Source organism: Tripterygium wilfordii, chromosome 14 (assembly GCF_013401445.1).
Source record: "Tripterygium wilfordii isolate XIE 37 chromosome 14, ASM1340144v1, whole genome shotgun sequence".
Lineage (NCBI taxonomy): Eukaryota > Viridiplantae > Streptophyta > Magnoliopsida > Celastrales > Celastraceae > Tripterygium > Tripterygium wilfordii.
The window spans coordinates 2,329,136-2,349,525 of NC_052245.1; the positions used below are offsets into that span (position 1 = coordinate 2,329,136).

General features: G+C 37.3%; 2 protein-coding genes and 1 pseudogene across 3 annotated transcripts; all 3 read left to right on the forward strand.

Moving 5' to 3' along the window:
* The first annotated feature begins 211 nt into the window (after window positions 1-211).
* Window positions 212-10,498, forward strand: LOC120015392 (probable LRR receptor-like serine/threonine-protein kinase RFK1). 2 transcript variants are annotated; one of them, XM_038867801.1, is made up of 25 exons: window positions 212-819; window positions 1,320-1,494; window positions 1,587-1,658; window positions 1,800-1,868; window positions 1,936-2,007; window positions 2,316-2,387; window positions 2,513-2,584; window positions 2,696-2,767; window positions 2,896-2,967; window positions 3,071-3,142; window positions 3,225-3,296; window positions 4,079-4,147; window positions 4,502-4,567; window positions 4,967-5,029; window positions 5,120-5,167; window positions 5,307-5,350; window positions 6,071-6,459; window positions 6,531-6,729; window positions 7,444-7,542; window positions 7,722-7,865; window positions 8,584-8,696; window positions 8,793-9,003; window positions 9,103-9,337; window positions 9,455-9,605; window positions 9,737-10,498. In XM_038867801.1, the coding sequence occupies exons 1-25, from the start codon at window positions 720-722 to the stop codon at window positions 10,145-10,147; spliced, it is 3,162 nt and encodes a 1,053-aa protein (XP_038723729.1). In that variant the 5' UTR covers window positions 212-719; the 3' UTR covers window positions 10,148-10,498. The 2 variants fall into 2 exon arrangements, with proteins under 2 accessions (XP_038723729.1, XP_038723730.1); XM_038867802.1 differs by lacking the exon at window positions 7,444-7,542 and having other exon boundaries at window positions 228-819.
* A 459-nt stretch (window positions 10,499-10,957) lies between these two features.
* LOC120015393 (MACPF domain-containing protein CAD1-like) lies at window positions 10,958-16,687 on the forward strand. Its single transcript, XM_038867804.1, has 6 exons — window positions 10,958-11,415; window positions 12,885-13,123; window positions 13,723-13,918; window positions 14,151-14,334; window positions 15,108-15,262; window positions 15,753-16,687. The coding sequence occupies exons 1-6, from the start codon at window positions 11,140-11,142 to the stop codon at window positions 16,395-16,397; spliced, it is 1,695 nt and encodes a 564-aa protein (XP_038723732.1). The 5' UTR covers window positions 10,958-11,139; the 3' UTR covers window positions 16,398-16,687.
* Window positions 16,688-16,917: 230 nt separating this feature from the next.
* LOC120014079 lies at window positions 16,918-19,945 on the forward strand (annotated as a pseudogene).
* The last annotated feature ends 445 nt before the right edge of the window (window positions 19,946-20,390 follow it).

Here is a 20,390-nt window from a genome sequence, read left to right on the forward strand (position 1 = left end):
GAACAACTTGAAGTTTGAAAAGCTTTAAGTCTGTGTGCATTGATTGGAGAATTGGGTCTCACTCACGTCTCATCTCTTTGACTTAAAAAGCAGAACATGTTACGTAATTATTCCTGAATCATTCATACAGAGATGGCTGTCTGGCTAACAAAATAAATTTTAATTTGATCCACCAGCTCTCATAGTCAGATGGGTGGGTTACTTTAGTATAATTTTCTTGGAGACTTATCTTTAAGCAGACAATAAGACAACCTTACCTTAGCCTTAAATTTATACGTAGAATACATAACGGAATTATTGACTGGATTTCCTAATCATGATATTAACTTTTGTTATAATTAGCAGGTCAGCAATGCCATAATCTGACTATACTGTCTCTACTGTTCCGGGATATATACACAAAGAAAAGTCTCAACATCTTCACACCCTTATAAAAAACCATTAAGCATGTCTTGCACTTAAGTAATAGTTTACAGCGTATTTCTATATCAATAGTCATATAATTTTGGAGTAAAACGTGCAATCATCTCCCATATTTACATGTGCCTTGTGTCTATTTTTTTTTTACATGTAATTGTGAGTAAGTTTTGTCAGTTTGAAGCAATTGACCCCATCATCTTCAAAGGTAGAGGCTTTTGTAATACCCAAGAGACAGTGAGTGGGGGTAACTGCCTGCAGCCTGCAAGAGTTGGTGTTTGGAGTCACTTCTTGAGAAATCCATGAACATGGTTGCTACCAAGCTCTTTATATTCTTAATTATTGCGATGGGTTGCTTCAGATTACTCAGATTTACCGAGTCGAAGGTCGTTCAAGAAGAAGGTTAGTGCCAATTTGCTTACTCGTTCACCCTCTCTCTTTTTCTCATGATATGCTCTGGTTGGTTACTGAGAAAATGTGGAAAGGTAAGAGATTGACATTCGAAACTGATTTCTGGGTTATTGGGGACTCTCTCTTTTTTATGAGAACGCAACTTTTTTAGTTACTGTGAAATTTGGGAAAATGAAAAATTTTGGATCTGGGAACTTATGTTCAGAGGAAAAGCACGGTGAGTTGAGACTTTGATTGAGGTTTCTGTTTAGTGTAATCTTATTGAATTTTAAGTACATATTGTAATGGGAATTATTTGAAACGGACATATTTTAAATTCAAACCTAGCAATTTCTCTGGTGACGTGCTTAGATGGAAGGCAGATTGACGGCTATGTTTGACTTTCACAAATTAATTTTTACATGATTTCAATTGCTTTTGCTTATTTAGCTTGGGAATCAGTGTTTGGTAACTTCTGATTTGATATTTTTAAAATTTTGGATGTTTTGAAGTTGATGCTCTCCAAGAAATCGCAAGTACACTCGGTTCAACATATTGGAAGTTCAATGCTGATACTTGCGAACTTGAAATGGTTGGGTTAACAGTAGAGCCGCCAAAGAATTCTGAGCACAGCATAGTTTGTGAATGCCCTGATGAGAACAACACTGATTGTCATGTTGTAAAAGTGTACGGGTTCCTCGTGTTGTCACATCATGTCATATTTTGATACTATGTCCTGCAGATTAGACTAAGAAATTCTGCTTTTCATGTCAATGTAGAATGCTCAAGTTTTATAGTCTTCCTGGAATGCTTCCACCTCAATTGGTTAAGCTTCCTTATCTGAAGGAAATGTAAGAGCCTTTTAAAACACTTCAATTTCATATCTGAGGACAGTATCATCCATAACACATTGATTTCCTGCAAAAATGCACTTGAATTAAAGAAAATATATCCTTGCACTAAATTTTGAATAATTTCTCTCATCAATGCAGCGATTTGGCTTACAACTATCTTAATGGTACAATACCTCGCGAGTGGGCCTCCATGCAGTTGAATGTTATGTGAGTTTTTGCCTAAGTTTCCATTACACTTTTCCCTATTATAAACTAACCAGCGAATGCCATGCAGCTCTCTTCTTGTAAATCGCTTATCAGGGGAAATTCCAAGGGTGTTGGGGAATATTACTACTCTTACATACCTGTAAGTACTGACCTCTGGTTAATCTTACTTGCATTCATGCATAAATCCTGGTTTGTATATTTGCCAGCTGTTATCATTATTTTAAGTCCTTGATAATGAAAATTTGCGAAACTGAAAATCAGGGTCTCTGATTTGTTAGTTGTTTGAACCTTATATCATATGACCTACAAAACAATCAGCAATATTACGTTTCTGCCTATTATAGGACGTAAACAATTTACTGTTCGCTTATAGAAAATTCTTGCTGCGCATGATAGCATATAACTGCCTTATTTACCTAATAATCTGTATGGGAACTTCTTATCCAGGTGTCTTGAAGCAAACCAATTTTCTGGCAATATTCCTTCTGAGCTAGGGAGATTAAATAACTTGCAGACTTTGTAAGATATTCGGTTATTCTTTCTTGCCATGTTCTGGTCTTCTTTTCATTGTAGACATTATCTGATCTCCCTAAATAGTAAATAATAGGTTTTTGATGGTTTCTTTCAATTAATTGCAACCACAGGATGCTTTCATCCAATCGATTGACCGGAAAGTTACCGGCCTCATTATCCAATCTAGTAAATCTAACAGATTTGTAAGCTCTTTTGATATCCTACTTCAGTCTGGATAGATGGATATTCTATTTTACTAGAAAGCTTATATTTCCAAGCTCATGTAAATTAACTGCTATTTAAGTACAATGCAGTAGGATACGTGATAACAACTTTGAGGGAACAATACCTAATTTCTTACAGAATTGGAAACAGCTAAACAGATTGTAAGATTCTTCGCTTCTGTTTTATTAAGTACTTCTAGTGCCTTTTGAATTTTGAACTTGATAAGCTTATGCTAAATTCTGTTTTTCTAATAGTTATGCTTTTTTTTTTAAACTTTGAATCACTAAAGAGAAATGGAGGCAAGTGGACTTGAGGGACCTATTCCATCAAACATTTCTCTTTTGAATCAGATAGGTGAATTGTGAGTAGAGAACCTATGCATTTTCCATCTGGTTGTATTAAATGAAATAAATGTAAATTTATTCCATTAATTGTTTTGGCTACGGCGACGTATCTTTCTACAGGAGGATTACCGACATTAAAGGGCCAATTCAGGGTTTCCCCACGCTTGAAAACATGACTGGCATAAAAAGATTGTATGTCATTGAACATTATGTAGTGATATGTGTCTGTCGCATTTGATAATGATTGAATTAATGTTGTTCAGCCTTATTTCAGGGTGTTAAGGAACTGTAACATCTCAGGAGAGATTCCTACTTACATTTGGACAATGAAAAATCTGGTACTATTGTAAGTAAACCACGCAAAGTTAGTGACTAAAATTCTGCTAAGTTAAATGCCTTGATGGTTCTCATCTGTTATATAATCTTAGTATGTACGCATAATGCTATGTTCCCTTTTTGTGGGTTCTATTGTGTATGTTTTCCATCTATCAATCCGTTTCAGAAGTGCTGTTGCCATTGACACTTTAACAAAGGCCAACATATAATTTCTGGGTCATTAACTGCATGCTTTTCTGGGTCCCAGCCTGATTATATAATTTCTGGCCATACTGATAGCAATATTGTGTTTGCACGAGTCAACATTTTCTGTTCCTATTTTATGAAGAGAGTGTGAAAGAGAGAGGAGTTTGGGCTAGAACAATTGATGGTAAAAGCTAAAGCCAACTAGCCAAGTCATTGTTTTGGTACAACCAATGATTACAGTTCAGACTTCAGAATTTTCTGGTCTCATGGAAACGAAACTGTAACCACAGTTCTCAGCTAACGTATGATCTTTCTGATACTTCCAACATCTCAAAAAAATATCTGATGCACATATCCATTGGATAAAAGATGCATCTCTTGAGCATGGAATGACCAATAATTAGTGAGTGCACAAACCCATTATGGGATTTACGACCTGTTTAGTTACATCAATTAAATGTGTTCTTTTTTATTTGTCATTTTGATTATGTGTTATTTATCAATTTTTTTTGTATTAAATAGTAATCTTTTGTGTTCTTTTATTTTAAATTTGATATATTTTATTGTGATGGGCATTGATTAGATCATCGTGTCATGATTCTGCAGGGATGTCAGTTTCAACAAGTTAGTTGGGAAGATTCCATCTAGCATAAGTGCAGCGGATTTGAGATTCGTGTAAGCATGGGACTTGAGTTAAGGATTACTGTTGAATTGGGCTTTACTGCAACCATTACTTGATATCATTCTCCCGGTTTCTAAATGTAGAATTAGAAAATTGATATGTGTTGGCACAATCATAGTTGTACAAACATGCAACATACAGACAATTTGAATTGATAAATTTTAGAACCATGTGATAAAAATGTAGGCAAGTAGTGAATGGTGAAATGAGGTTGCGGAAAATCCTTGTTTAAATCTTACCATGCTTATGAGTTATGAAACAAAGAAGTGAATATCTTTTCATTGCATCCATGTACTATGGGTGGTGTGGCATGCTAAAGATCTCTCATCTCTTTATTGGGTATTCAGATTTTTAAGTGACAACTTGCTGAGTGGGGATATACCGGAAGCTATCTTGAAGGAAAAAAGTAATGTGTAAGATTCTTATCTCATATGATTAGAATTTTCTCTTCCATATGTGGGTGAACCACCCCGTGCTGCAGGGTCGTGTTCAAATTCTGCTTAAGTTTGAGGAGCAATGTGTCTGCCCCAATGGACAAATTATCTTATTAAGATGAAATTATAAATGTTCTTTCAAGTTAATGTTCACTATCTTTGTGCATCTCAGCTCACAAATACACCACCTTGTATTTAGTTTGTCTAGATGCAGCAAGATGTGCTAGCTAAAACTTAAAAGATTATTCAATGGCTGTGTTTCTGTAGCTTTTTCCATAGTCTCTTTTGAGGATGGTGACAAGCCAGGGTCATCTATATTGAAACGATTCTCTGGGATAATTCTCTAACATGACGTTCGTTTTGAATGCTTGGATGCAGAGATCTCTCATATAATAACTTAACATGGCAAGGTCCTCAGCACTCAGCTTGTCGGCAAAACATGTCAGGGAACTCTTTTCTGTTGTTTCTCTTTACATATTGCAGTCTAAGGTTTTCTTATTGACAATTGTTTCACTTTTGTTCTAATACCAGGAATCTGAACCTGAACTTATTTCGAAGTTCTTCGGTGGAGAAAAACTCGTAAGATTTATTTTCTCTCTCTTTGTAATTATAGCATTGAATTTCCCTCACCTATCAAAAAAAAAAAGAGAAATGATGAAGTTTTCTCATTGTTTGGGGTTACAAGAAAAGATTTTTTTCTCAACTTTTTTCTGTACAGAATGCAAGCTCTTCCATGCCTGGAAACTTTCAAGTGTCCACGGTGTAAGTATAGATTCTTTTGGAGTTTCAATGCCTTTGACTAATTGAACAGTTCATTTGAATATTTCTTCTGCTATTTCAGAACATATGAAATTACTTCTATGAAACTGTGAAGTCTATTTGATTTATGTATTATATTTAATTTAATCTATCAATTCATTGTGATACCACACTTCGTGCAATTTGGTCTGTTTATAGGGAAAAGAATCATGAAGATACATATTGTGGATCTTATAATGTCACATAATCCGGAAAAAAAAAATGCTGATTTCAGTTTGATGTTAAAATGTCAAAGAAATGTTACAAGTTTTTAACCAAGAACTTCTGCTCTATAGTCTATACACATGTTCATGTAGTCTGAGGCTCTCTGACTGCACTAACTACTCTTATTATTTCAACTTCACAAAAGCTTGTATGCATGAGGCTGGTTATATTGCTGGATTTGAAGTAAATCTCGACTCTGAAGCATTTTGCTGGTGTTTGAGAAAAGAAAAACCTTAAAATGAAATAGCAAAGAACTTTATGCTGACTGATTTGACCATAAATAATTCAGACTATGCCCAAAAAAATGACTCTCTAAAGCCAGTATTCGAATCAACATTTGGTTAATAAAACATTCTAGTTGACAACAATCGAAGATATCAGCATTTTAAGTGCCATGTTAATCCTCATATATAGTATTGGCTTCCTTTTATCTTTATCCTTCTCTTTCTTTTATGGCAGATTCAAACTGTTTGCATATTAATTGTGGTGGAAAGGATGCAACTGTAAAGGAAAGTGGAAAAAACTTATTCTATGAAGGAGATGGGCAAGTTGAAGGTGGTACAGCAAAATATTATATTAATGACAAAACTTACTGGGGATTTAGTAGCATGGGAGACTTCATGGATGATGACGATTACCAAAATACCCGCTATACTGTATTTCTGCAATCCGCAAACATCTCTGAATTGTATTTAACGGCTCGCATAGCACCGATTTCGCTATCATATTTTCATTATTGTTTGGAAAACGGGAACTACACAGTAAATCTCCACTTTGCAGAGATAAGATTCACTAATGACAAAACATATAGCAGCCTTGGAAGGCGCGTCTTTGATGTTTATGTTCAGGTATGCACGCTAACTAATATATGTAACTTTGAAGTGCTGACTAAAATATTAATTGTTTTACTTTGCCGTAGGAAAAGTTAGAGCTGAAGAATTTCAATATAGAAGATGAGGCAAGTGGTGCTCAAAAGCCTTTAGTAAAACGAATATCAAATGTCCGTGTGACAAACAATATATTAGAGATCCGATTCCATTGGGCTGGCAAAGGCACAACGAGGATTCCTGTTAGAGGGGTTTATGGTCCCATGATATCAGCCATTTCTGTGGTTTCTGGTGAGCTCTTTGCATTAATTTCTTAGCCAGTATTAGTTCCTTGAATGCAGTGTCATCTGCGTTTTCATGTGTGACCCAATTTAGGGTATCTGTAAGGGGATAAAGTAGCTGCTATCTGTTCAATCCCTAAACTTAAAACCAAGACGTAATACAGTAGGATATGGTCCTGATAACTTGCTTGTCTTTGATTGTAATTAGTCGCAGTTTCTTTTTCTGTGCAAATATAATGTTATAATGAATTTTCAAATTTATGGGATGATGCACTGTTTTTCCCCACTAAATCTTCTTGGGTCATTAGGAGGTTTTTTCATGAACAGGGGACAGCTCAAATGTACAACAGATGTTCCAATCAGCATGGCACAATCTACTTTTCATATGTTTCATTAACTTATTCTTGCATATTGTTTTCCGAAAAGATTAATATCGTTTGAGGGTTTAGGGATTAGGTCCCGTACCCCGCTACCACTACAGTTGCCTCATCCTCGTCATATGTTACTTCCATTTTCCTTTTCCAAAGGTTACAGAAGACGGGCATGGTTTGTGGTATGGTGGCAGTGCATGTTTTGTGGCAGAAATATATAAATAAAACTTTTTAGCCCACTACCTGATGCCCTCGCAACTGTCACAAATAGGAAAGAGAATGTGCGGAAGCTGGGTTGGGCACCACCATAACTCTCAGTAAATGACAATGAGCTTAAACTAATCTTGTGGCAGCTGCTTCTGCAATCCATTTAGAGCAATTTTCTTGTATCTACTCGGGCAGACTCAGACTGATGTTCTTCTATGCAGAACTTTTATTTTCTGCTCTGACACGTACGTAGAGGGCGAACTCATTCCTTCATTTGCTATGTCTAAAAAGCAAAATTTTTATACCGGGAAACTAATTCTTGATTTCTATTTGAAAATCATCTTTGATACCCTAACCAATGAGTTTTAATTATTTTCCTTGATTTTGTTGCCCCCATAACAAGATATGTTCTGCATCTGGGCAGATTTTAAAGCTTGTTCAAACACCAAAAGCAAGGGAAGTCCTCTGTACATCATCATAGGAGTTGGAGCAGCATGCTTTGTCTTTATTGTACTGGGAATTCTTCAGTGGAATGGCCGTTTACAAGGGCAATGGAAGAAAAGAAAAGGTACTGGACATGTTGAATATCTCATGTATGAACTGGTTGTTCCAATCCAAAAGAATAGAACTGACTTCTTGTATTGCTGGCAGATTCTGCATCTAAAAGAAGGGGGCAACTGTATTATGTGCATTGTGCATTGATAACAAATTATTATGGGGGTGCATTAAGTCCAGCATAGGTTGAACTGTTGAAGTATGCGCATTTTAAGTGGCAAGGCATGACCAATTATAGCTTAGATTACTGACTCCGAAAGTAGTTATAATCTGGACCCTAGCATATTTTGGCAGTGGTCTTAGTTTATTTTGGAGTTTCTCATTTATTTTGATTGAAAGTACGATTGCTGTTTGCTTTGCTGGAGGAACCTCCAAAGTTAATTGCAAAATAAACTGTGATTGTGGATTGTCAAATCATGTATGCTTATTTGGAGAGGGAGGAGTAGATCAAATTTCAAGCAGCATATCTGTTTTTGCACTGAAACCATTGTGCCCTTTAGACATAGTTTTGCGAAATTTTAATGAAAAGCCTAAAATCTAGGAGCCAATAAGCAAAGTTAGTCTATTAGCTTATCTGACAAAAGCTTGGAAATTTAGAGGCATACCCCTTTTTAAATACTTTTGAAATTTGCGGTATTTGCATAGGAACTATTGCATAATGTAACTGAACTTGCTGTCCTAGAAATTAACATATTTTTGTCATGCAATGCCCTTGGATTCTCTCTGGACAGAAAGGTCAGAATTGCCAACTGGGACTTTTACCTTGAAACAAATCAGAGCTGCTACTAATGACTTCGATTCTTCAAACAAGATTGGAGAAGGTGGTTTCGGCCCTGTTTACAAGGTAAAATATCAAACTATTGCCTGACTATTTGATCTGAGGTATGGATTAAGCTTTTTCTTCCTACATGTGAAATTTTTAACAAAGGTCTGGGTGCAGGGTCTTATGCTTGATGGTACAGTTGTAGCAGTGAAGCAGCTCTCATCTAAATCACGGCAAGGAAATCGAGAGTTTTTGAATGAGATAGGCATCATTTCCTGTTTGCAACACCCAAATCTGGTGAAACTTCATGGATTTTGCGTCGAAGGGGATCAATTATTGCTGGTTTACGAGTACATGGAAAATAATAGCCTTTTCCGAGCTTTGTTTGGTGAGTCTCGTGTTATTTAGTCAGCCCTGCATGCTTCATGAATGCTAAAGTTATGTAACTTGGTTTTACACACGAGACATCTTCTTGGATTATATTTAGGTCCTAACGAACAACTTCAACTGGACTGGCCTACAAGGCTAAAGATATGTATCGGGATAGCCAAAGGACTTGCTTTTCTCCATGAAGAATCAAGACTCAAAATTGTTCACAGAGACATCAAAGCTACAAATGTGCTGTTGGATAGGGACTTGAATCCTAAAATATCTGATTTTGGATTGGCTAGGCTTGATGAAGATGAGAAGACCCATATTAGCACACGAGTTGCTGGAACTATGTGAGTCACCATATCAATTCATCACTTGAAAACTTCAGGATTCTAATGTCCTGTAGTATAATTCATATTATAATCTTCTGATGTTACTCCTATATTTGACATCTAATTGCTTTGCAGAGGATATATGGCACCAGAATATGCGTTATGGGGTCACCTGACCCAGAAAGCAGACGTCTACAGTTTTGGAGTCTTGGCATTGGAAATTGTTACTGGAAAGAGCAACAACAATTTCCTTCCAACTGAAAATTTTGTTTGTATTTTGGACTGGGTACTCCATTAATTCCTGCTTCTTTCTAGTCATCCTAGCTTGTTATATATGGTTCTGCACTTCTGCTACTCGTTCAATGTGACGCAGCGATCTAAACTTTTTTTTTTTTTTAATAAAAATCTATGTTGCAGGCCTGCCATTTGCAGCAAGGTGGAAATCTTTTGGAGCTTGTGGATGAGAAATTGAGGTCAGAGGTGAACAAAGAAGAAGCTCATATCATGGTTAAAGTAGCACTCTTGTGCACGAATGCATCATCGAAAATGAGACCTACAATGTCAGAGGTTGTAAGCATGCTTGAAGGAGAAATGCCTGTCCCAGATATGATTCCAGATCCAAAAAATTACATGGAAGATTTGAGGTTAAAGACGATGAGGGACCTACGACAACAGAGGCCACATGAAAGTTCAAGCGGTAGCCAAACACAAAATTCAACCACAATTAACACATCTGGCTCTACATCTACATTTGATCAAGACTTTTACGAGATCAACCCGACATCAAGACCTGGATCTCTGATTGGTGGTGGTGATGGTTTTCCTTGAGAATTCTTTTCATTTGCCATACCAAATTTTGGCTGTTTTTGTTAAATTTGAAGCCGCCGTATTTTTTTGAATGGGTGCACTGAGATTGTGTGCATATCAAGGCACACATTTTCATGGGTTGGTGGGAGTAGCAAGGGTTTAGCTTTGTACAGAAAGAAAAAGTTTGGTAAACTCTCGTGCATAAGTCTCCTGTAATAGGTGTGGAGTGGGGGACAGACGGTATCTTCACTGCAAGAGTTTCCATGGAAAATGGCCCAAATAATCCATTCAAACACTGTAAATGACCATTCAACCGCTCAATAATGTTGTTAGTGATGTTATTTTCAATACTGTAACTTGGTTTTTTCTGTCCCTGGTTTGTCCCTTCGAAGAATTTATTGATGGCATGTATTTTTTATACAAATCAAGCCAAAGACCCTTTCTTCGGCCTTCGCAATTCCAATTCTGAACTCCAGTGTTCTTCCTCAATCAAAATCAAGCCAAAAGACTCTTCCTTTGGATAACCCACATATCTCTTACGCCAAAGCAAGTACGAATCATTACATCAATCTATAAAACAGAAAAAGCGCATGAAATTTGGGTAGGGAAAACTGAGAACCCAGGTCAAACATTTTGGCCTGCAATGACTTTTGAATAGAAGAAAATTGGAGCGCATCAAAAGGACAGATTTTTATGGGCGTTTGGAGAAAGATCTTTGTAAGACCAGCCAACTCGGGATTCTCTCTATTGGAGTACAGGAATGTACCACAAAAACGCGTTTTTTTCTGCCATTATTATTTATTGCAGTCAACAGCTTCGACAAACAGCAACAGAGCTGGCCAACTCCGAATTTCAAAGTCCAAAGAGCCCCACTAGGCCACCACAATTACAGTACAATAATGCAAAACCATGTTTTTATTTGCTTCCAAGCAAATCAAACCAAGTTAGGAAAAGCACAAAAGCTCGACCGACCTATTTCAAGGTTCATGAAATAGAAGATTCGTTTTAATTCTATGGAAAACCCAAGAACAAATTTAAGCTCAGATGCTTTGACTACCACTCTCTGCAATTCAATCCAGGCTCTGGGTCGTGGCTTTGATGTTACATCGGATATAAGGCTTTTGTACTGCAAGGGAGCTTCTGGATCGAGACTGGTCCATGTGGATGAAGATCGCGCTAGGGATCTTGTTGTCTCTGATGGGGTTGTGGTGCCAAATGTGTCTCTTGAAATTGAGTGCTCAAAGGGAGAGAGGAGCATCGAGAGAATACCTGTTTGCAACTTCCATGAGGTAAGATGGTTCTTTTGATCTGTTTTTTGGCCATAGAGTTTGAGAATGCTGGTTTGTTGGTCTCTTGGTGCTCAATTCTTTATATGCAGTACTCGAGATTTGGTTTCTATTTGTGCGTTGAGCTTAATCTTGCCTACTTTGGCTTTCTTGGTTAGGTAATCAAACGTTGTTCTGGATTCGTTTTGTGGGAATTTCCGGTGATGAGGGTTTTGTTTTAGATAGTTTGACGGCACCGTGGTGGCCAATTTACTATAACAGCGTATATTGTTGGTTAATTGCAACACTTAATGGATTTTGTACTTTTGGTTTGTTTGAGGATGTTCTATATATCGATGTTATTATCTCCGCGCATGTGTTAATGCTTCAGTTCTAATGAAGTAATGATGTGTTGAGGATGATGGTTCCCTTTAACTGCATTGTTGTGCTGTTTATGTGGGAATTCCCATAGCAAACTGATATGTTGTGGTGCATTTTGAAACCCCCCAGTTCACCCCTCATGCTCAGTGTTCTCACTTATCCAGTTGTGTATATGTGAAAGATTTTTTTGAATGTTGTTGTCCCTGGAAGAGCGGAGATTCTGATTTAGATGCACTTTTTTATCTGTCACGGAGCATTCTCCTTTGGTTAGCAGATTTTTACATATAGTGTTCCTTATTAATGTGTCTTGCACTCTTGCCTGTATTATTTCGTTTTAGTACTGATGAAAAGTTCCAAAATTCGGAGAAAGTTACACATGATACCAATGTCAATTCCTTAATATTCCAATTGGGGTAGGGAGCTTCTGGGCTTTTTATTAACTATATATTCTATTTTCAGTTAAGGAAAGTGCTTTCACTTCAAAAGTGCCCTTTATTTATCTTAAGTTTAAATAGTATGTGAACTTGGGACTTTTACTAAGAAACTAAAAAAGCATTAGTTTCAATTTTACAGATAAATATATTACAAGCTAGGAAATTGCATACCTACAATATTTTATTTTATTTTTCATTCGAACTAGGAAAGTAGACTCTTTTTTCATCATACCTAGTCAAAATGCAGTTACTTATCCCCTTTTTCGGTAGTCTGTCCCTTTATGATTCAGTTGCCCCCATGATTTCTGAGTTTCTTGTGTCTGTTTCTAACAGTGACTATAAAAAAGTATCAACAAAATCAAACGTCCAATATGCATGTTTTCACTGATTCACCTTTTTGGAACTCTGGAGTAGTAATTGTGTTGAGTTCACCTATAGAACAAAGCTTACAATCTAATACTTAGGCAAGTCATGAGTTCCCTGTTTCCTGATCAAAAGCAGTCCCTCTTCATTGCCTTAACGCCTTATATCCAGTTTGCATTGTCATGGCAAGGTATCATGTCGGAATCAATGTTTTGTTGTACTTTCATCATAGTGTTGCAAATAGGTTCATTGTTTTGTTAAAATTATCATATAGTCTTATCAGTGTTTCATGGTTTCCTTTACTTAAAATTTCAGATGGCAAGATGCTTCAATGACAATTCTGGTATATCGGAACACATTCCACTCGGAAGCTTTAATGCTATGTTCAATTTTACTGGTTCATGGCAAGTTGATGCAGCGGCTACAAAATCTCTTGCAATGGTTGGGCATTTAGTTCCCCTATATAAGGTTCAATTAGCAAAATTGGATCTGGCTTTGCATGAAGAAATCAAACGTGCGGTTCCTTACTCCTGGGATCCTGTATCCTTGGCCAGGTAATATTTTGTCAACCCATCTTTTGCAGTTGCTACCTGCTGCTTTTTCTAAATATTTTGCTGTTTGCTTTCATCATTTTACAAGTTCTCATTGTAAATTTTGATGTCGTAATTTTTGGCTTAAAATGAATGAGAATATTCCTTGTCAGAACCAGTTCCCATCTTGCAATGACAATTCCTGCATAATAAGAAGGTACATTTTGAATTGGAATTAGAAGATGAATGTTCAGAATGATTTGTTTTCATGGACTATTTCTGTAGTTATTTCTTAAACATCGTTATCTTGACCAATTGGATATCTACACCCGCTCGCATACATACTTTGGCACCTAATAAGAGTACTCCACTACATTAATACACAACCTAGGACTGGCAAAAAGGGTATAACTTACCTTTTGCATGACTACTAGAATTGCTATTATTGATTACACTGCCACCTCATAGTATTCCAAATGAAGTCCCTCATAGTATTCCAAGTGTCCTGGAAGTAATTTATTGCAGATGAACTGTTCCAGTACAATCACTGGATCAATTTTGAAGACTAGGTACCTCAGATTTCTAATTAGTAATCACCATTGGTTTTTTCTCCACTTCTCCAGTTTTATCGAAAACTATGGTACACATATTGTTACATCTGTGACAATTGGTGGAAGAGATGTGGTTTATGTCAGGCAGCACCAGTCATCTCCTTTGTTAGTGTCAGAAATTGAGAACTATGTGAAAGATATTGCAGATCATAGGTTTATGGACTCAAAGAGCCAGTCAACTGAGGGTCCCCTGAAATATAAGGACAAGGTTAGTACAATGTTGTTGCTAACTTTTGTTTTTGTACCTTGTTATTGATCCACATGTTTAATTGAAGACATTTGGTTCGCTTTTATGGACTCTTAATTTACACTTAGTTTACGTAACTCTTAGCTGTGCATTCTTGTTTTGGAAACTACTTTTTTTCTGAAAATATCTTTCTCAAACTCTTATTGTTTCTTCTCGTAGTATAATCAATCATAATCATCTACTATTGCTGTAGGATGTAACAGTCATTTTTCGGAGGAGAGGAGGTGATGATCTTGAACAGAGTCATGCCAAGTGGGCAGAGACTGTACAATTTGCTCCAGATGTCATTAACATGACCTTTACGTCAATTGTTTCTCTGCTTGATGGAGTGCCAGGAATAAAGCATCTAGCACGTGCTGTTGATTTGTATTTAGAATGTAAGTTCTCAATCCACCATGTTCATGCTTGCTTAGTTTCAGATGTGAGCTTCATTAACTTTGTTTTCTATGGATTATGGTCGAGCATGTCTTCGAAATGTGCTGCCTCTTGTGCACGACAGTTCTAATCTTCCAGAAGCTTCAAGTAGTCTCTGGTAGTATTCCTGTGCATTAAGAATTTTGTTCATTGCTCCCCTGTGGCCTATGGTGGCCTATCATAGTGTCAGTTTAATGATAGATTAAAGTAGTAGCTTTTAATCATACGTCTGCCTGGTCAATAACGGTAGGTATATAGAGAAAATGTCTCATGCCAGTACTGCTACTGTATTAATGAATGATGCAAAGAAAGTTTAGATATATATTAAAGAAAGTTTGACCTTATTTCCAAGCTTTGGTTTTAAAATACTAAACAATATTATTGCAGAAATAGCTAATGGTTAAAATTTAGGTTGCAAGTCAAATCTTAAAGAAAACAGTGCATGTATGATTCATCATATCATCTCCTGAACAAAAGAAAAGACCAAATGGTTCCTTGTTATACTACTTTAAATTTTATTTGTGCAGGTAGTTTATACTTCTTGCCCTACTAATTTGGGATTTTAGTTTCGATTTGTTGGAGAAAATCTAATTGGTGAAATTGGAGTTCAACAATCTTTTGAGGATAGCGTCATGTTTGGATTACTCCAAAAGCAACATATATGGATTAATAAAGAATGTCAATTTGTCATTTTTTTTCCCTTTCCGATACTTAGTATCTAATGTGATCTGACCAGATAAACCTCCTATCGAAGATTTACAATATTTCTTGGATTTTCAAATTGCTCGTGTTTGGGCTCCGGAACAGAGTAATATCCAAAGGAAAGAGCCTATGTGTCAATCCCTTCAGTTCAGCTTGATGGGCCCCAAACTTTACATTAGCCCAGAACAGGTAAAATAACGTGATTCTTGATTCTAGTTATCTAGTTAAATTTTGATTTTATTTCAAAAATGATTGAGGAAGACCGAAGATGTAGTCTTCTATTTCCTGTTAATAGACTGGTTTGCTCCTCATTTGATTTCAAATAGAAATGATGCAAAAACTTTTAACAATTAAAAAAATGAAGAGAGCTCATAAGACAATCCATAAAAGAGAAATTAGTAAAAAAAAATTGTAGCATTATATATTGAAAGCAATGATGATGGTGGAAATAAAAAAATGAAAATTTAGGTTTTAAAGAAAATAGAATCCACATTCATGTTCATATGTTCCTAGCATTCGAAGTTTTATTGGTTTTGAGGACTCTACTTTCTCTATACCTGTGTAAATGCATGTGCACGCATGCACGTGGATGCAAACGTGTGGCAGTAGCATATACACCATGCGTGCTCAGGTGCCATTGATGCACTTCTTAACCTTAGACATGCGTTGAAATTTGCAGGTGACGGTTGGTCGGAAGCCAGTTACTGGTCTTAGACTTAGCCTGGAAGGCAACAAACAAAACAGACTTGCCATTCATTTGCAGCATTTGGTGTCTCTTCCAAAAATCCTTCAACCACATTGGGACACACATATGGCAATAGGTGCACCCCAGTGGCGAGGTCCTGAAGAGCAAGACAGCCGTTGGTTTGAACCAATTAAGTGGAAGAACTTTTCCCATGTAAGCACGGCACCAATAGAGTACTTAGAGAACAGCATTGGGGACCTCTCCGGTGTTCACATTGTTACAGGAGCTCAGCTGGGAGTTTGGAATTTTGGTTCTAGAAATGTACTGCACTTGAAATTTCTCTTCTCCAAAGTCCCAGGGTGTACAATAAGGCGATCAGTGTGGGATCATAGCCCCTCCAACCCTTCCGTACAAAGATCTGATGGCACTTCTACATCATCTTCCGGTGAGAGAAACTCTGATGACAAGAAGGATGATACTTTAAGCCAAATTGGGAAACTGGGAAAAATTGTAGACATGAGTGAAATGTCGAAAGGACCACAAGATCTTCCAGGTCATTGGCTGGTCACTGGGGCTAAGCTCGGGGTGGACAAGGGAAAGATAGTATTGCGTGCCAAGTATTCTTTATTGAATTATTGATATAATTACCTTTGTTTCTATTTGGTTGATTTTTTCTTGTAAACTGTGCGGTATTTTATAGTTGAGGTCACCACCTCATTGTTCATCTTTTGGCCTTCTCTGTTTTGAAGGTTCATGTAGTAAAACACAAAGGCTTTCTTGTCAATCCGGTGGCATTAGACTTGTTTGATTAATAGATAACGTGATTTTCATCTTCTCATGGATAGGGGCCATTGCATTTCTTTTCTTGAATGATTGAATTGTCTTGTAAAATGAGGTTGATTGATTAATACATGAAAGCTATACTTTGCTGATAATTTTGTCAAAAGTTGTATGTTCAGTGAAAGAATTTCACTTCTTTGTTGCAGGTTGAAGTCTTATCTTCTTTTCCCTGCCATTCCTAAAATGAGAGTTACTTTCAACTTTTCTTACCCTATTTTTTTCTAAGAAAATTATCTGAATCCATTTGGTCCACTCTGTAACCACAATATTGCAGTATTAAGCTAAAATACTAATGTTATTGAGAAAATTACACTCCAATATGGCTTCTGTATTGAACTCCTACTGTAGCATGTGACATTGCAGGAGGATTTCAACTGTTCTAAGCGAGCCAACATTAACTTGAGTATGATCACCAGTTGCTGAAGTGACTGCTACTTGAACAGAAAGGGCAGACACTTCTTTTCAAAACTGGCCGGATCGTGAAAGATCAGCAAGCTTTTTGGACTAAAGCACTATTATTTTCTGCTTGTAATGTTTTATCATCTCAATCAAACTTGTCAATTATATGTAATCTCCTGTCGCTATGTAATTTCCTGTTTGACCAAGTTTTTGATGCTGCCAAGTGCCAAGTGAGTCTCTCTCTCTCTTTCGTAGGCAGCAGTTGTCAGTGAAAAATGCAGTTACAATCATTCAAGCTGTCGTAACCACTTGACAAGGTCACCCTCACGGATTCAGGGGGGAGCCGGTTCACAATTGAACAGGTTAATAACCTGTTCAGTTTGTGAGCTGTTGGATTTTCCCAGCAAAATCCAACGGTTTCCCCTAAATCTACTCTTTGTATTTTCTCCCATCAAAAGTACAACACTCTCTCTCCCCCCATCAAAAATACAACACCGACTCAGTAACTTTTCTATTTCTTTCGAATTTGTCATTAATTTTTTTGAGAAGATCATATCCGGTGTGTTTTGCTTTGCATACGAAGAGAGGGGAAAATCATTTCTGATAATGAAATCTTAAGTGAATACAAGGTAATCAAAGTTGCTGGATTTGTAGAGAGAGGAGCCAAATCGGGGCGGAATAGAGAGAGGAGCCAAATCGAGGCTATGTAGAGAGAGAATTTTGGTAATTGTAGGTTTTAGATCTACAAAGAGGAGCTGGGTATGGTGGTAGTAAAGGAGAGAAGGATGTAGGGGGTGGTGGCGGTGGTGGACCGTGGGAGTGGAGGATGGTCCGAAGGAGGAGGGGCACGTGGAGGTGGTTATGGTGGTGTTGAAGGTTCTGGCAGAGGATATGGTGGTGGAGCAGATTTTTTTTGACTTTTAAAGCTCCAAAAATTTCAACTAGGGGGACCGTCAGATCTTGAGGACAAGATCTGACGGTTCACAACTGAACAAGTTATTAACCTGTTCAATTGTGAGCACCTGTTCAATTGTGAACCGGCTCCCCCCTAAATCCCACCCTCACACGGTCACACCCTTATATATACAACGCTCTCTATTATATTTTGCCAATCTGGTCACTGTTATACTCTAGAGTCTTGACTATCAGGCACCCAAAAGATAGACCTTTATGGCTATGGCTATGGTACTTCCTTGTTCTTCTCATTTGCATTTCACAGTTTCAGAATGAAGTTTATGTTTTTTTTTCTTCCATTTAAACTGAATTTGTTTCTTCACTTTTGCAGGATAAACCTGAGTTTGTTGAAGGAAATGTAGATTGGAAGGGAAGGCAAGCAATCAGGAATAAGCATGGAGGAATGAGGACTGGTTTGCTTGTACTAGGTATGCTAAAAAGTGGCTATTTCATCTTGTGATTTCAGAAACCTGAGTTTTATTATGGTGATTGTTTGGATTTTGGTTGCAGCAACGTTTGGTTTCGAGAACATGGCAACTCTTTCCCTGGCAGTAAACTCGGTGACATATTTCATTACTGTAATGCATCTTGAAATAGCAGAAGCAGCCAACAGCGTAACCAACTACTTGGGAACGAGCTACATCCTCTCCATACCGTTTGCAATCCTCGCAGACACTTATCTTGGCAGAGTTGAATCTGTTATAATCTCAGGATTCCTAGAGTTTCGATAGGTTTATGTGGCAGCCATACGTAACATAAATCTTCCACTCCCAGAAGATCCTTCAGAACTTTATGAGATGAACAAGGACAAAGAGGCTGCTGTGGAGGCAGAATTTCTACCTCACCGAGATGTTTTCCGGTATGATTTCCATGCTTTAACTGAAAAGATCATGGGTGAAGTAGTATTTCAAAGTTCTTGAAACCTGATTTATCATCATTCTTTATGTAATAATTTCTATTCAGGTTCCTGGACAAAGCAGCCATCCAAAGGACACCTGAAGGGCAGCTAGAGAGTCCATGGAAACTAAGCAGGGTCACCCAGGTCGAAAACGCAAAAATCTTACTCGGAATGGTCCCAGTTTTCTGCTGCTCCATTATCATGACGCTTTGTCTAGCTCAGCTTCAAACATTCTCAGTCCAACAAGGGCGAACCATGGATACAAGGCTGACAGATTCTTTTCACATACCGCCAGCCTCGCTTCCTATCCTTCCACTTATATTCATGATCATCAGCGTCCCAGTTCCCGATAAAATATTCGTTCCCCTTGCACGAAACATCACAGGCCACCCGACAGGCATTACTCACCTACAACGCGTAGGCGTTGGCCTTGTCCTGTCTTGTATATCCATGGCTGTGGCCGCAATAATGGAAGTGAAACGCAAAGGCGTGGCACGCGATCGCAACCTGCTAGATGCTATCCCAGGCGTGACTCCATTGCCAATTAGTACTTTCTGGCTATCATGTCAGTACCTCATATTCGGCATTGCAGACTTGTTCACTTACATAGGTCTTTTGGAATTCTTCTACTCAGAGGCTCCAAAAGGGCTTAAATCCATCTCTACTTGCTTCCTTTGGATCTCCTTGGCACTTGGATACTATAGTAGCTCCATTATCATCGACATCGTGAATACGGCCACCAAGGGAGTTACCAAAAGTGGAGGCTGGTTAGCAGGCAACAACATCAACAGGAACCATTTGAATCTCTTCTACTGGCTGCTTTCAATACTTAGCTTCATCAACTTCTGTATCTATATGTTTGTTGCTAAGAGGTACGAGTATAGGCCTCAAAACCCTCCGACTTCCGATGAGGTCAGCGGGGCTTACTCCAAATGAGAAACGTAAAATCAATCCAGTAGAATCTGGGGAAGAAAAATGGATGAAAACAAACACAAAGATGAACTATTGTTTCTGCTCCTCATATTTCACTCTGGTCTGCAAGCTCCGTTACTGTTATTCCTGAGTTTCTTTATTGTTATTCAAAGTTCATGACATATCTTCCATGTTTTTTTTTCTCTCTTCTTGGCTTTTTCTTAATAGTAATGCTTTCATGAATAAATCTAGTACGATGTCAATTCTGAATCTCTGAAATTATTTTATTTGCACTCTGATTGAAAGCAATACTCATAACTAATTTACAATATCAACTTTATTTTGGGGATTTCGATTACTGTGGATACATCATATTACCCTCACAGATTTTTTTCTTCATGCAACTAATGTGGTATATTTGTTTTAATACTTCTTCGCATTTGTGAGCTGAGTTATGTCATACCCAATAAGTGAATTATATGCTACATCCAATAGGATCGAATTGTTCCGATACTATATCAAAAATCCACACATCATACATACCAATAATATTATTAGAGAATATTGATAAAATATATTGTAATTAATAGTGATTGATACAATCATTCATAATATTTGTAATATCAATT

Coding starts and splice junctions, on each gene's coding strand:
- LOC120015392 (XM_038867801.1), top strand. CDS start 720: ATGAACATGGTTGCTACCAAGCTCTTTATATTCTTAATTATTGCGATG. Junction 4,568..4,966: donor TTGAAGGAAAAAAGTAATGT/GTAAGATTCTTA, acceptor GCTTGGATGCAG/AGATCTCTCATATAATAACT. Junction 7,543..7,721: donor TTTATTTTCTGCTCTGACAC/GTACGTAGAGGG, acceptor GCATCTGGGCAG/ATTTTAAAGCTTGTTCAAAC.
- LOC120015393 (XM_038867804.1), top strand. CDS start 11,140: ATGGAAAACCCAAGAACAAATTTAAGCTCAGATGCTTTGACTACCACT. Junction 13,124..13,722: donor GATCCTGTATCCTTGGCCAG/GTAATATTTTGT, acceptor CCACTTCTCCAG/TTTTATCGAAAACTATGGTA. Junction 14,335..15,107: donor TGTTGATTTGTATTTAGAAT/GTAAGTTCTCAA, acceptor TGATCTGACCAG/ATAAACCTCCTATCGAAGAT.